The following is a 14,815-nucleotide window of genomic DNA, read 5'->3' on the forward strand; positions in this document are numbered from 1 at the left end:
TGGGGCCTGTAACTTGAGGCCCCCCTGGCTGATGGCAAAGCCGGAGCCTGGGTCCCCAGATGGTAGGGCAGGCTCCTGACCCCCAGTTTGAGAACCTCAGACACATTCAGACTGGAAATGGAGCAGATAGGGTGACCAGCAAAAGGGAACAATCCCCCAAGTGGCATGGTGGAGTCGCCTTGTCTCCCTCATTGACAATGGAGCTGGGGTGTGTCTCTCACAGGTCTGCTCCAGTTCAAGCAGGAATTCAAGGAAGCCCTCGGATCTGCCTTACACAAGACAGCAAACAAGAGAAGCACAGCAGCCCCTTCTGGCTTTATACAGGACTCCTCCCTATTATTCCAGCCCATTCCTCTGGCATTTTCCCTGCCACGCAGCCAACACGAATGAAACCTCCAAAAGCTCAAGTCAGGAGTATTAAAAATAACTCCCAGCTGGTGCCTTTTAAGCCAACGTTGATCTCTAAGTAGCTGGGATGGGAGAATTCAGCCTCTGGCTGAACAGAGCTGCCATGTCATTAACCTGCGGTCAGCTCTCTGAATGAGGAGACAAAGAAGAGGAAATGACCCAATTAATATCCTGAGTTGTAAAACCTGTACCACAGCCAGGAGCTGTTAGACCAGCATGGTTATTAAAATCCACGAGCTCTGCAGGGCACCCTGGTGGACACACAAAGCAACAGCGGTCAGCTGTGCTTGCCAGGAGTTGGCCAAGGAGGCAAGCTCTTCACACGGGCATGGATCTGCAGCCACTGCTGGGGTGGGAGGCGATCAAAGCGGAATACCCTTCCACTAGGAGTTTGGGACAGGAAGTGCCAGGATGGCTGTGGGGGAGGTTATCCAAACAGGATCAGGATCCTGCCCGTCACACACTGCCTCAAGTGAAAGTGCCAAAGGAACTAATCAGTACAACGAAAGAGGGGTGGAGCGTTACAGAGCACCAGGGAGAGAGAGACACACACTTCCCCACAGCAGAGCACCTCCCCTAGGGGAGGGATGAGCAAACTAGGACCCACAGGTCACATCCAGCACATCAGACTTTTTCATCCAGCCCTGGAGCTCCCACCAGGGAGTGTGCTCAGGTGCTTGCCCCCTTCACCGTCTGCTTCCTAGCTCCACCACTGAGTCGGAGGTCAGAGCTGCTGGCAACGGAGAGGCGCCCATTTTTCCGCAGCTCCCCAATTGGCAGGGGCCCCTGGGCACACCCCTTTGGGCCAGTGGCCAATCTGCCACTGGGAGGAGGTCAGGCCAGCGAGCATTTATGGCCTGCCATACAATTTGCCTACTTAGATGCCTACAAGGTTTGCCCACCCTAGAGCCACGCTGGGGTACTGGCAGAGGAAAAAACAGCCAGATGCCAAACTGGCCTCCCATACAATTACTCTATCTTGTAGGAAACCACCCTGACTAACCCATTCCTTCCACGAAGCGGTAAAAGTACAGACGCAGCCTGGTAAATGGGGGGTCAGCTGGACAGAGCAGAACTGGGATCGTATCCACTCAGGGATGGAGCAAGGAAAAAAGGAAAAAAGAAGATTAAGGGGGGACATGATAGCGGTTTTCAAATATCTAAAAGGGTGTCACAAGGAGGAAGGCGAAAATTTGTTCCTCTTGGTTTCTGAGGACAGGACAAGGAGTAATGGGCTTAAAGTGCAGCAGGGGAGGTTTAGATTGGACATTAGGAAAAAATTCCTAACTGTCAGGGTGGTCAAATATTGGAATAAATTGCCAAGGGAGGTGGTGGAATCTCCCTCTCTGGAGATATTTAAGAACAGGTTAGATAGACATCTGTCAGGGATGGTGTAGACGGAGCTTGATCCTGCCTTGAGGGCGGGGGGCTGGACTCGATGACCTCTCGAGGTCCCTTCCAGTCCTATTATTCTATGATTCTATGATTCTAAGGCACCAGAGAAAAGGGTGGGGCAGAACATCCAGTTGGTATATCACAGCCCCAGGTCTCTGAACTGTCCTTGTAGGCAAAGACCCAGCTCACATAAAGAGGTTTTATTTTGGGGTGGAGGCACAGGGGTGAGTCCAGGCTGCAGTGAGGGAGGATGCCAGGCCATCATGCATGCTGTCCATGTTCAAGAGGAAGTCCCTATGCCGGTCCTGCCCCCTGCTGCATCCTTTTCATCAGCTCTTCATCTTGCATGGAGAGCTCTGTCAGTTTCTTGCCCATGCGCTCGTGGATGTCCAGGTACTTGGAGACGCAGCGGTCCAGGCACACAGACTCCCCCTTGGAGAGCTCCGCCTCCTTGTAGTGGGGAGGGACGCACTTCCGGTGACAGGCATTGGTCATTCTGGGCCACCAAGGAGAGGGAGAGCATGAGAATCCAAAGGTGTCCGGGTGAACCTAGTCCTGCCTCCTCCCCACAGGCTTCCCTGCTACCCCAATCCTGGGCTCCCTCCATACATCCTGCCCACATTTATGCCAGTGCTCCTGAATAACGTGCTGTTGCAGCTCAGAGCTCTGCCAATTCCTCTCAATCCCGACCCGTGGCCTTTTGATGTTCCAGTCCTCAGCTCCAGCACACCCACCACTGTGCCAATTCCACTTCATTGTGACCCACATTCCATCTTGGTTGAAAACTCATCACTGATGAGGAATACACCACGATCCTAGGAAGTTGCTCCAATGGCTAATTACTCTCACCATTAAAATCTCACACCTTATTTCCAGTCTAAATGTATCTAGCTCCAACTTCCAGCTACTGGACCATATTAGACCTTTCTCTGCTAGACTCTATCTTGCAGGAAACCCCACTATTAAACATCTATTTCCCATGTAGGTACTTACCAACCGACCCAGCCAGCACTTAAACTTCTCTTGGTTACCCTAATGGGTTCCCAAACTGGGGGGCATGCCCTGTTGGTGAGGCGTGAAAAAATTCCGGGGGGAGGAGTGGGGAGGTGACCCAGCATCCCTCCCCCCAATCATTTTATTTCTCAACAAGTTTTGCTGCTATTTTTTGTGTGTGGGGGGGGGGGGGAGATTTTTCAAAAATCAAAAAGGGGGTATGATGCCGAAGTTTCGGAACCACTGCCCTACGCGAACTGAGCTCCTCGACGATCACTGGAAGGCAGGTTTTCTAGCCCTTCAGTCATTCTCGTGCCTCTTTCTTGGTCTCTCCCCAATTTAGAGGGCCCCTGCCGGCTTTCAAATCTGTGACCCCCCGCAGCATGCCGGGGGGGGGGAGGGCGCTGTGATGAGGGGCCGTTACCTGTTGTACATGTCGGCCATCATCTCCACCTCCAGCTCGGCCGCCAGCTGCTGGGCCCGGAGCGGATCCATCGCGCCCGAGTGACCTGCTCCTGGGAACACAGAGTCTGTCAGGCCTGCCACGCGTGCCCCCCCCCCCACGTGCGGGCCCCGCCCCCGAGTGCCCCCCATGATACCCCGCCCCCCATGTACCCTCCACGTGCAGGCCCCGCCCCCCATGTGCCTCCCCCCCGTGCGGGCCCCCCCCGTGTGGCCCCCACAATACCCCGCCCCCCATGAACCCCCCACGTGCAGGCCCCGCCCCCGTGTGCCCCCCACAATACCCCGCCCCCATGTACCCCCCACGTGCAGGCGCCGCCCCCCATGTGCCCCCCATGATACCCCGCCCCCCATGTACCCCCCACGTGCAGGCGCCGCCCCCCATGTGCCCCCCATGATACCCCGCCCCCCATGTACCCCCCACGTGCAGGCGCCGCCCCCCATGTGCCCCCCATGATACCCTGCCCCCCATGTACCCCCCACGTGCGGGCCCCGCCCCCCATGTGCCCCCCATGATACCCTGCCCCCCATGTACCCCCCACGTGCGGGCCCCGCCCCCCATGTGCCCCCCATGATACCCCGCCCCCCATGATACCCCCTTGTAACCCCCCGGGCCGATGTGCCCCAGCCAATGCAGCGGGGGGGCAAGTCCCTGACCCCCCCCCCCCCGACTAGGGGCAGCCCCGAGCCCCTCTCACCCTGCGCGCTCCTCGTGGGGAGGAGTCGCTGAGCCCCGGGGTCAGAGGTCAGGGGTCAGCAGCCCCTTTCCCCTCCCCACGCTGCACAGTAACGTGACGTTCCCCCCGCCGCCAACCGGAAACATGCGGGGAACAGGTACTTCCGGTACGATGGGCCCCCCCCTCTCTCCTCCGTGGTACCATAGAGTCAGACGCGGGGCGCCCACTTCCGGCTTGTGGAGGACTCCGCTTCCGCAGAGTGACCCGCCAGAGAGCGAGAGGGAAGGGGCAGGAGGCGAGAGGGGCCCGCTGCAAACCATAGAGATGTGCCGGGACTCCAGGGGAAGGAGGGGAACCCAATTAGAGCATAGAGCTGGTGGAGGACCGAGGCTAGAACGTACCGGATGTGAGGCGGGAGAATGGGCGCAGCCATGTTACCATAGAGTGCTAGTTGTTGCTAGACAAGCCGGGAGGTCTAATGAGCCTAGCGTAGCTGAAGGAGCAGTGCCCCCGTCCGGTGGGGGGTGGGCGTTGCAGGGGTTCAGCCCCTTGGTGGGGCGCAGGGGAGGGAGAGAGGCCCCCAAAAGCGGGCAGGTTGGGATCCCCCGGGGCTTCAGGGACAGCAGGGATGGGACCGGCTGGGAGAGTGGGGGGTTGAATGGGGGTGATTGCAGTGGGGGCTGCGGGCTGTGGGGTGACACAGGCTGTGGGGCGGGGTTATGGGGTGGGGGTGATTGCAGTGGGGGCTGTCGGGCTGTGGGGTGACAGGCTGTGGGGAGGGGTTATAGGGTGGGGGTGATTGCGGTGGGGGCTGTCGGGCTGTGGGGTGACACAGGCTGTGGGGAGGGGTTATAGGGTGGGGGTGATTGCAGTGGGGGCTGCGGGCTGTGGGGTGACACAGGCTGTGGGGCGGGGTTATGGGGTGGGGGTGATTGCAGTGGGGGCTGTCGGGCTGTGGGGTGACAGGCTGTGGGGAGGGGTTATAGGGTGGGGGTGATTGCAGTGGGGGCTGTCGGGCTGTGGGGTGACAGGCTGTGGGGAGGGGTTATAGGGTGGGGGTGATTGCAGTGGGGGCTGTCGGGCTGTGGGGTGACACAGGCTGTGGGGAGGGGTTATAGGGTGGGGGTGATTGCAGTGGGGGCTGCGGGCTGTGGGGTGACACAGGCTGTGGGGCGGGGTTATGGGGTGGGGGTGATTGCAGTGGGGCCTGTCGGGCTGTGGGGTGACACAGGCTGTGGGGAGGGGTTATGGGGTGGGGGTGATTGCGGTGGGGCCTGTCGGGCTGTGGGGTGACACAGGCTGTGGGGAGGGGTTATGGGGTGGGGGTGATTGCGGTGGGGCCTGTCGGGCTGTGGGGTGACACAGGCTGTGGGAAGGGGTTATGGGGTGGGGGTGATTGCAGTGGGGGCTGTCGGGCTGTGGGGTGACACAGGCTGTGGGGAGGGGTTATAGGGTGGGGGTGATTGCAGTGGGGGCTGTCGGGCTGTGGGGTGACAGGCTGTGGGGAGGGGTTATAGGGTGGGGGTGATTGCAGTGGGGCCTGTCGGGCTGTGTGGTGACACAGGCTGCGGGGAGGGGTTATGGGGCGAGGGTGATTGCAGTGGAGGCCTGTCGGGCTGTGGGGTGACACAGGCTGTGGGGAGGGGGTCATGGGGTGAGTACATAGGGGGCCGGCTGAGGGTGGGGCTGTGACGTTATTTGCCATAGGCTCCCAGAGTCCCCTGTCCACGGAGGCGGATCAGGCCAGGAGCAGAGCCTCCGGAGCCTGGGCACAGCCAGTACCATTGTGTCGGGCACCATCAGCCCCTCTCTCCCTTTGAGCCCAGGCAGGCAACACCTCTCGCCATAGGCCCCAGAGAGAAAGAGCAACACTATAGTGTGGACCCCACCGCCAGTGGAGCTGAGGTAGGATCTGTCCGATCAAGCCCCATACATTTCATAAGTACATGCCCTAGCCTGGCTGCCAGCCTTACCACCTGCCTGCCATTAACAAATGCATGGGACTCTGTGTCCTCCTAACAGCTGCTGTTGGCCTCTGAGCCAGCGATGGTCAGAGCCTTGTACTAAATACAGAGCCAGGCAGCTCGTCCTTGGCAGTGTGTGCACCTGCTTTGTCGTGCCCCGCCCCTGTATTACACATGGGGAAACAGGGGCAGAGACTCGCCCAAGTTCAGAATCAGGACTGAACCCAGTTCTCCTGACTCCCAGTTCCCAGCTCTACCCACCAGAGCAGCATTTCCCAATTTAATTTAGCCATGGAACCCTTTTAAACTCAAAAGAATTTTGCAGAATCCCTAATAACAGTCTAATAGATGGACATCAGCACTGACTAGTGACGTCATCATCCCCACTCTCTGGCTAAGCTGGCATTACACAGGGACACTTATTGTGGCAAACACAAATGAAAATTGTTGTCAATAAAATTAATAAATGCTTCAATATTATTTTTTTAATAAGAAAATGTTATTGGAATGGAATTTTCGTGCGGAACCCTTATTTTTACTTCGGGGAACCCCGGGGTTCCGTGGAACACCATTTGGGAAACACTGCTCGAGAGCATGCAGCCTTTGCCTTTAGGAGGGAGGCATCGGGTATGGCTAAGCCATAGATGCCAGGGGAAGGCAGGTAACAGCTGCAGAGGGAGCTGCCTGGGCACTGGATTGGGTGGAACCTGCCCTGTCTTTTCCTTCTGCCCCATTTATGACCATCTCGCACAACAGTGTCTCAGCCCCAGCATCTGGCCAGGCTGGTGAGCCAGGCCCCAGAGCTGCCTGCCCTTGAGGATAGAGACCAGTTGTGCTACCCTGGGTGGCCTGGATGTTCCCCAGTTACGGGGAAGGGGGAGAGTCTCCTTCCTGATTGGCTGGAAAACTGAGTCCCGCCTGTGCAGTGGGAAGTAACCCCCAAATCCAGCAGTGAAGTACCTGTATCTCACGGGTTTGGGAGGGACTGAGGACTCTGCTATGGTCACCCACCTAGGGGTGCACCTGTAATTCCTAGGCCTGGCCACAGGGTGGCAGAGCTGCCTAAGTAATGACAGTACTGGGGGGAGGGGTGACGACAGCCCCCTGGCCCACACCCCAGTGGGAAAGAGACCCCTGGGAGCAGGGTGACCCCATGGCTCTGTTAGCTCCAGCTCTGGTGCCAAGCTGGACAGCTGGCAGCACCCTGGCATGGGGGAGGGGTTCCTATTGTAGTTGGGGTGGGGTCCCCTGTGGCCCACTTTCCCATTTGCCACCTGAAGGTCCCCTGCCAAGTGGGATCCCCCCATAACCTGTCAAGCTCCTCTGGGGGGGGTCACTCTGGGAGAGTGGATCCCCCCTGCCATTAGGGGAGGGGGCAGAGGAGCTGGCAGGGTGAAGGAGCATGAATGAAAGTGGCACCTGTTCCCTCCTGGTAAAAATAGGCCGTGCTGCTCCAAAGAGCTGTAACACAAAGCGCAGGACAGACGGGACTGAGCCCAGAACCAGCCTGTCCCACGGAGCAGCCGGCAGGTGGGTGCAGCCCTGCCCAGCACCCTGACTCCAGGGAGGGCCGGAGGGGTGGGGCATTGAATAAACCCCTCCAGTAGGGGAGCTGGGTGGGCTGGAGACACCCCCTGCCCTGGCTTAGGATGCCCTGGAAACACCCCCGATCCCTCTTCCCTTCCCCAGGCACTGGGGGAGACCATCTGTATCAAAGGCAGGTCGTGGGAGCCCAGGCCTGGAATAACCGGGGCTGTGGGGCACTGGCAAAGCTGGGGGACAGTCTGGGGCTGAGCTAGCAGGGGATGGAGGGCAGGATTGTGGGGCACTGGCAGAGTCGGGCGGAGCTCAGGGCTGGGCTAGTAGGTAGCAACAGGTGGGAATTGTGGGGCACTGGCAAAGCTGGGGTGAGCCTGGGGCTGGGCTAGCAAGGAATGGTGGGGCAGGGTGGTGGGGCACAAGCAGAACTGGGGGAAGCTTGGGGTTGCAGGCAGTTTACTATGGGGGGAGTATTTGGGGCAGCAGTTGGCAAATCCCTTGTTGCCTGGGTCTGGCAGAGAGGTAAATGTCAGGGGTATATTTAGCTGCTGAGGGGGGTCCCTTGTCCCCTCCTAAGACACCCCCCCCCCCCTGCACGTTTGGTGCCTGAGTCAGAGGCCTGTTCCAGGCCCTAGGGATTGTTTACTCAGTGATGGGGAAGTGCCCCCCCTTGCTTTAAAGGGCCAGTACCCAGCCTGGCCACCATCCTGCCCGAGCAGGTTGTCAGCACAGCCCACCCCACTGGCCTCCCTGGCCACTTCCCCTGGGCCTAGGAAGGTCCTGGGGTATTTACTGCAGAGCCTCACCTCGCTGATGTGAGTCAAACTCGCTGCAGGATCCCGGGGCGCCTGGCACCCTCCATTCCCCTGCGCATGGTCCCTGGGTGTAACCCTCCATTGCAGGGACTCCCTCCGGCTCCCCCACACCAGGGGCTCTGTCTGCCCCCATTCCCACCCCACCCCAAGGTGCCCTAATCAGTGTTCCCCATCCCCGGCAAAGAACTGCCCTGGAAGTTAGGTAGGGCCCCACTATGCCAAGGAATGGTCAGCAGAGGGCAACCCGCCGCCTCCTACCCCAGCCATGCCAAGGGTGGGGCTTGGGGCAGGGGTGGACAGAGCCCGGGGAGGCTGGGAGGCCAGTCCCTGGACAGGTCTGTCAAGGGCCATTCACAGCCCCAGTCTGGATCCCTGCTGCCTCCATTTGACCACATGCTTCTTGTCTCCTTCCAGAGATGGAGGCGCAGGAAGCCACCCCCAACCCTGCACTGATGGCAGAGGAGCCCGGGGCCACGGCCAAGGAGGCTGAAGGGGTGGAGGCAGCGGGGGGCAAGGATGGGCTGGGGGAAAAGGGGAAAGCAGGGGATTCTGGGAGTGATGCTAAGCAGGGTGAGGCCAGGGAAGCAGGGGATTCTGGGAGTGATGCTAAGCAGGATCCTGAGTCTGGGGCAGCAGGGGATTCTGGGAGTGATGCTAAGCAGGGTGCTGAGGCTGGGGCAGCAGGGGATTCTGGGAGTAATACAAAGGGGGGCATAGAGGCCAATGGAGCAACGGATTCTGGGAGCGATGCTAAGCAGAGCAGTGAGGCCGGGGGAGCAAAGGATTCTGGGAGCGATGCTAAGCAGAGCAGTGAGGCCGGGGGAGCAAAGGATTCTGGGAGCGATGCTAAGCAGAGCAGTGAGGCTGGGGGAGCAAAGGATTCTGGGAGCGATACTAAGCAGAGCAGTGAGGCCGGGGGAGCAAAGGATTCTGGGAGCGATGCTAAGCAGAGCAGTGAGGCCGGGGGAGCAAAGGATTCTGGGAGCGATGCTAAGCAGAGCAGTGAGGCCGGGGGAGCAAAGGATTCTGGGAGCGATGCTAAACAGAGCAGTGAGGCCGGGGGAGCAAAGGATTCTGGGAATGATGCTAAGCAGGGTGGTGAGGCTGGGGATATTGGGGCTGGAGCAGAGGGGCAAGGGGCTGGGGCAGAGGAGAAGGCAGCAGTAGGAGGGGCTGAGCCTGAACCCCAGGAGGGGGCTGCCGGGGCCAAGCCAGAGAGGCAGGTGTCTGAGGAGCAAGGGGCTGGAGCTGAGGGGGCCAGCGGTGCTCTGGCCAGAGAGGTGAGTGTCCCCACAGGGCAAACAGGGCAATGGGGTGGAGGAGAGGAGGGAAGCCCCTCACATCTCCCATGGGGCTAGCGTGCTGGGAAGGTGCTGCGGGTGCCCCCGAGCCCTCCCCGTTGCCCTGGGCCACCAGGGGGTCGGGGACTCATGGGATTTGGGGGGCAGGGGACTGGTCCTGTTCAAGGGCTTTGTCCCCTCCCAGGGGCACAGTGGGAGCACCTCAGAGGAGCCGCTGTCCCCAGAGACAGGAGGTGAGGAGGAAGAGTGGGGTGAGCCTGCACCCAGCCCCACAGGAGATGCTGCCATCAGGGTGGAGACGGGGGCTCCCCAGCCAGGTAAGGCCAGTGGGATTGGGGAAGGGGAGACTCCAGGGAGGAGACACCCCCACGGCATCCCCACGGCACAGACATACCCTCACAGGGTCATTCCCCAGCAGAGCCCCAACCCCTCATCCAGGATCCCCCCCCCCCAACACTGCCCCCACTCTCCTCATACAGGGCCACCCCCCTCTGGCACAGCTCCTGCCCCCTCACACAGGGCCACCCCCCAGCACAGCCCCACCTCAGATATAGTTGACCCCACTGCAGTCCCTGCTTTTAAGATCAGGATTTTGTAAATTCCTTTCAGGAGGCATCTCCCAAGGCCCAGAAGCCCCTCCCGATGGCAGTGCCAGGTAAGAGCAGCCGAGTGGGCACCCAGTGCCAGGATAGGGGACTCCTGCCCCAACACAGCACCCCCTGGTGCCAGGTTGGGGTACAAAGGAAGGCACACAGCCACGGGTTGATACTCCCTCTCTTCCTGGCCCATTCTCTGATCCATCCCCTCTCTCTTTGCAGCACTGGAGGGGCAGCCCAGCAGGACAGCGGGCCGAGCCCCACACCTGAAGGAGCCACGCCCCCCAAGGAGAAGCCGAAGAGACCGGCCCTAGATCGGAGGGAGTTGACCCGACCCCGCCTGGCACCCAGGGCCCAATCCCGCAAGGCCATTATGGAAAAATTTGGGGGGTGTGCAATCCTTTATGAAACTGACCAACCTTCCTCCTTCGCACCCGCAGTTACAAATGGGCCAGCCTACAAGAAAGGGCGGAGCTTGGAGGATTATCCCTGGTTGGTCAACCAATGAGGGCCATCCAGGGCCTTTAAAGAGCAACATGTCAATAAGGGACATAGAGAGGGACAAGCAGTCATCTGTGGAACTCCCTGCCACTGGATGTTAGGGGCAAAGCGCTTGGAGCAGCTAGTGTGACACCAAGGGTACACGGGCGTTAATCCCTTCAGCTCCTGGCCCCATGCAGGTTCAGAGGGCTGGTGGGACAGGGAAGGAAGGCCCCAGGCTGGAGGAGGGAGTGGATGTGGGCACTCGCCACTCCAGCAGAATATGCCTTGTCCCTTCTCTCTGTGACACCGTCCCCTCTATCCCACCCCATGCCTCCTGCAGAGCAGCCAGCGACCCTGCCCCCAACATCAAGAAGACTGGCGGCGCCAACGCCATCAAGAACATGCTGCTGGAGTGGTGTCGTGCCAAGACACGTGGCTACGAGGTGAGAGGTGGGCGGGGGCGAGGTGGTGCCCAGCCGGCAATTCCCTCCCCTCAGACACACAGAAAGCCTGCGGGGCGGGTAGACGCTAGCCCCCCTCTCTCCACACAATGCCTTTAGAGATTGAGGGGTGCCGGAAGGAAAGGGCAGGGGTCCAAGGGAGCCCACCGGGCTGGGCACACTGCCACCCGGATCTTCCAGGGGGCCAGATGGCACAGGGAGGCAGGCAGGCTAGCAGCTGGGGAGCATTGGGGCAGGTGGCTGGCACATCAGGTTCTACCATCCCCAGGCAAGCGGCTATTGCCTCTCAGTGGTTCGTGCCAACAGCCTGAGGCCCCCTGGCATGGAGAGGACAAGCAGGAGAGCACCCCTGTGCGCCAGGCAGGCCTCTGCCACGCAGGGCATAGCGCTGTCACCCTGCTACTGTGGAGACGGCCAGAGAACACAGCCGCTGGGCAATGTTCCCTTTAATGTCCCATCCATATGCGGAACTTTTCCATCCATGTGCAGAATAATTTTTCAATGCATTGAGGCACGTGCTACTGTGCACCCCCAACAGAAACACAAACCCAGCTGTGGGCGCTCTGCTAATCAGTTGGGCAGCACTGGAATCTCTCCTGAGCAGCCACACAAGCGCCCGGATTACAGGGAACCCTGCCACTGGCTTTCTACCCCCGCTTCTCTTCTGAGTGGTGGGAGGAGGGCAGCCCCCACAGACAGGCACCACCAGACCCTGCAGTGCCATGGGGAAGGAAGGCCAGGAAGGTGACCTGCCAGCACATGTGGGGCTGACCGGCTCTCCCTCCCTGTGTCCCTGTCTCACTCCCAGCACGTGGACATCCAAAACTTCTCCTCCAGCTGGAGCAGTGGCTTGGCCTTCTGCGCCCTCATCCACAAGTTCTTCCCGGACGCCTTCGACTATGAGGCCCTCGACCCAGCCAACCGCAGGGAGAACTTTGCCCTGGCCTTTGCCACTGCTGAGTGAGTGTGCTCCCCTCCCCCCACACATCCCTAGGGCGACCAGCCCCACCAAGGGAGGGACCTCTGCCACACAGCCAATTTGGGGCTTGGAGGCAGGGTAGAAATCAGCAGCTGCCCAGCAGGGGGCACTGTGACACCAAGCAGAAGCAGAACCTACACCACTCTCCAGTAGGAGGTGCTGTGACACCAGGGCGTAACAACACCTGCATGGCCCAGCTCTGCCCTCCCTGGTGAGGGAGGAGACTGTACTGCCCAGCCCTCCCCAGCGTGAGGCGCTGTGACATCAGAGAGTGGGAGGAGCCTGCCCAGCCCTGCTCTCCCTGCTGGAATTTCCAGTGAGGCTGGGTGGGATGGGGTGCAGCAGCCCACCCCACCTCAGCTCTGCTATAGGAGGCCCGGCTGGTGCCACACCCAGTAATTCAAGCCCTTAGCTAATTACCCTGTGGCTCCCAGGCACTCTGCCCCTTGTTCCCCACTCCCGGAAGTAGCTCTTGAGCCCTTCTCTAGGGCATTAGCTCTGCACTCACCCGCCCTTCACCCCCATCCGCTGCCATGACAGGCATCCTGGGCCACTCTCCCATGGACAAGGCACCTTTGCTTGCAGAGAGGCCCTGGCTGGGAGCAGGGGGCCTTTGGGGGGAGGGGGAGAGTCAGTGGGCTGTCTATAGAGCAAACCAGGAGCCCCTGGCTCAGAGCAGAGCCCTTGTCCGGCAGGCAGCACGCCGACTGCGCCCCGCTGCTGGAGGTGGAGGACATGGTGCGCATGAGCGTCCCGGACTCCAAGTGCGTCTACACCTACGTCCAGGAGCTGTACCGCAGCCTGGTGGACAAGGGGCTGGTGAAGACCAAGAAGAAATGAGGCGGGGGCAGGGGCCACCCGAGAAGCAGAGCGCGCCTGACAGCATTGGTGAGGAGGGGCCGCCTGGCCGGTCAGCCTGGGATAGGGGGGCCTGGGCCCACAGAGGGGGTGCTGGTGGGGATAGGAGCCCTCATCTTCCCCTCATTGCCCACATGGGAGCCGGAAGCTCCTTGGTGCCATGTCCTCCCAGAGGGGCAGATCGAGCAAGGGCAGGGGTGGTACTGCACCCACCCCTTTCAGAGCCTTCACTGGGGCCCAGCCCCCCAGGACAGCACCACGGCCCCATTCAAACAACTGGGGGGAAGGGCTCTCCAGGAACACACAGACTTAGGCTCCGTAGCTCAGCCAAGGGCTGGGGACCTCCCTGCACTCCTCCCCTCGTGGGCGGTGCATGAACCACCAGCTGGGGTAGACTAGCTCCCAGCCCCACCCCTTCCACCACCGCCTGTGAGAGCCCTGAGCACCCCAGGGCAGCCAGGCTAGCGCCCCCAGCCCCAGCTGCTGCGAGGGAGGGAGGCTGGGGCCACATTGCCGCAGCACACCAGGAGTCAGGCAGCTCAGCTGCAGCCTGGCCGCAGTGGAGGCAGGGAGCCCGAGGGCAGAGCCACGCCTGGCTGTTTGGGGAGACACAACCCCCCTCCCATGGGGCTGTGGGGGAGCGTTCAGCAGGGCAGCTCCAGGGGCATCTTCTCTCCCCTGTTGAAGTAAGGCAGGGGAGACGGGTCAGGACAGATTCTTTCCAGTGGAGCCTTTTCCATGGAGACTCCCCTTAAAAACCCGGTTCAGCCTCGTGCCCAGCGAGCGGCCTGCTGCTAGGCAGACCCACTACGGGCAGCATGCCCAGGCCTGGCCCTTGCCCCCTCTCCCAGCCCTGGGTTCCTTGGCTGAGGTTGTCCCAGCTGCTGGAAGGGCAGAGTGAGTGCCCCACAGGTGCCAGCAGGGCCCTTCAAGGCAGGGGTCCCAAAGCCCCCAAGGCAGGGGTCTCAAAGCAAGCCACCCTCCATAACTTGGACATTTGACCCCTGCACTACTCACTTCCCTTCTCCCCACAGGTCTGTGCTGGCACTCCCCCCCCACAGCCTGGCATCTCCTCTGCTGATAACTCCACCCCACCCCAGCCAGCAGGAGCTCTGGCTCAGAGGGCAGGCAAGGTCCTGGCAGATCCAATAAAGCAGAACTGCTCCAAGCACAGACAGCCACTGGGTGGTTTCTTGGGGGCTCCATCAGCACCAGCCACATTCCTCTGCCAGGGCCTGAGAGGCGGGTGGTGGCTGCAGCCAGCCAGGTGAGATGTCCATCGGCAGCAGAAGACACCTCTGCAGCTTGGCAGAGCCTTGGCACAGCTCTGCTGACCCTGCAGCAGGTGCTCAGCAGACCAGACCCTTCCCCCTTCCAGCCCTGAACTACTGGCCCCGTAGCTCTGGGCTGTCCTCTCATGGCAGAGTCTGGTTAGTGCCAGATCATGGATCCTGCCCCCACACCCTTCCTCCGGCTACATCTACACTGTCGCCTTTTACTGGAAAAGCTCATGCAAATGAAGCGCCAAGTGGAATATTGCCATGCTTCATTTGCATAATTAGCAGCCACTTTTGCACGAGAGCTGTTCTCTTCAGGAAGACTGGCTCTTGAGCAAGAGGGGGTTTTGCGCAAAAAGGAGCCGTCTCCACAGCTCCTTATTGCACAAAAGTGGCTGCTAATTAATTATGCAAATGAAGCGTGCTGATATTCCACTCCGTGCTTCATTTGCATAAGTTTTCGGGAAGAAGGCTACAGGGTAGACGTAGCCACACTGACTCCGGCACCCAGCTACTTCTCCCAGCTGCAGGGCACACGGGTGATCAGGGCTGGTGGGAGCTGGGATCTGGAGACACAGGGTCAGGGCACTAAGCCAACCTGCCTTTA

At 60.4% G+C, this 14,815-nt stretch overlaps 2 protein-coding genes across 3 annotated transcripts; one reads left to right on the top strand and one right to left on the bottom strand.

Moving 5' to 3' along the window:
• Positions 1 to 1,988: 1,988 nt before the first annotated feature.
• On the bottom strand, positions 1,989 to 4,113 carry TIMM10 (translocase of inner mitochondrial membrane 10). 2 transcript variants are annotated; one of them, XM_075928608.1, is made up of 3 exons: positions 3,957 to 4,113; positions 3,221 to 3,311; positions 1,989 to 2,299 (listed from the first exon to the last, which is right to left on the bottom strand). In XM_075928608.1, the coding sequence occupies exons 2-3, from the start codon at positions 3,289 to 3,291 to the stop codon at positions 2,098 to 2,100; spliced, it is 273 nt and encodes a 90-aa protein (XP_075784723.1). In that variant the 5' UTR covers positions 3,292 to 3,311; positions 3,957 to 4,113; the 3' UTR covers positions 1,989 to 2,097. The 2 variants fall into 2 exon arrangements, with proteins under 2 accessions (XP_075784723.1, XP_075784724.1); XM_075928609.1 differs by having other exon boundaries at positions 3,221 to 3,305; positions 3,957 to 4,109.
• A 1,577-nt stretch (positions 4,114 to 5,690) lies between these two features.
• Positions 5,691 to 14,120, top strand: SMTNL1 (smoothelin like 1). The gene is made up of 10 exons (XM_014571231.3): positions 5,691 to 5,840; positions 7,342 to 7,429; positions 8,668 to 9,533; positions 9,739 to 9,871; positions 10,164 to 10,209; positions 10,373 to 10,540; positions 10,974 to 11,076; positions 11,903 to 12,054; positions 12,769 to 12,961; positions 13,966 to 14,120. The coding sequence occupies exons 3-9, from the start codon at positions 8,670 to 8,672 to the stop codon at positions 12,911 to 12,913; spliced, it is 1,611 nt and encodes a 536-aa protein (XP_014426717.2). The 5' UTR covers positions 5,691 to 5,840; positions 7,342 to 7,429; positions 8,668 to 8,669; the 3' UTR covers positions 12,914 to 12,961; positions 13,966 to 14,120.
• The last annotated feature ends 695 nt before the right edge of the window (positions 14,121 to 14,815 follow it).

The sequence above is a fragment of the Pelodiscus sinensis genome, chromosome 4, assembly GCF_049634645.1.
Source record: "Pelodiscus sinensis isolate JC-2024 chromosome 4, ASM4963464v1, whole genome shotgun sequence".
Classification (NCBI taxonomy): domain Eukaryota; kingdom Metazoa; phylum Chordata; order Testudines; family Trionychidae; genus Pelodiscus; species Pelodiscus sinensis.

Excerpts from the sequence above, each read along its gene's own strand:
- TIMM10 (XM_075928608.1), bottom strand. The coding sequence starts at position 3,291 with ATGGATCCGCTCCGGGCCCAGCAGCTGGCGGCCGAGCTGGAGGTGGAG. Across the intron at positions 2,300-3,220 it reads ATGGCCGACATGTACAACAG|AATGACCAATGCCTGTCACC; the intron begins GTAACGGCCCCT and ends TTGGTGGCCCAG.
- SMTNL1 (XM_014571231.3), top strand. The coding sequence starts at position 8,670 with ATGGAGGCGCAGGAAGCCACCCCCAACCCTGCACTGATGGCAGAGGAG. Across the intron at positions 9,534-9,738 it reads GCGGTGCTCTGGCCAGAGAG|GGGCACAGTGGGAGCACCTC; the intron begins GTGAGTGTCCCC and ends GTCCCCTCCCAG. Across the intron at positions 10,541-10,973 it reads ATTATGGAAAAATTTGGGGG|AGCAGCCAGCGACCCTGCCC; the intron begins GTGTGCAATCCT and ends TGCCTCCTGCAG.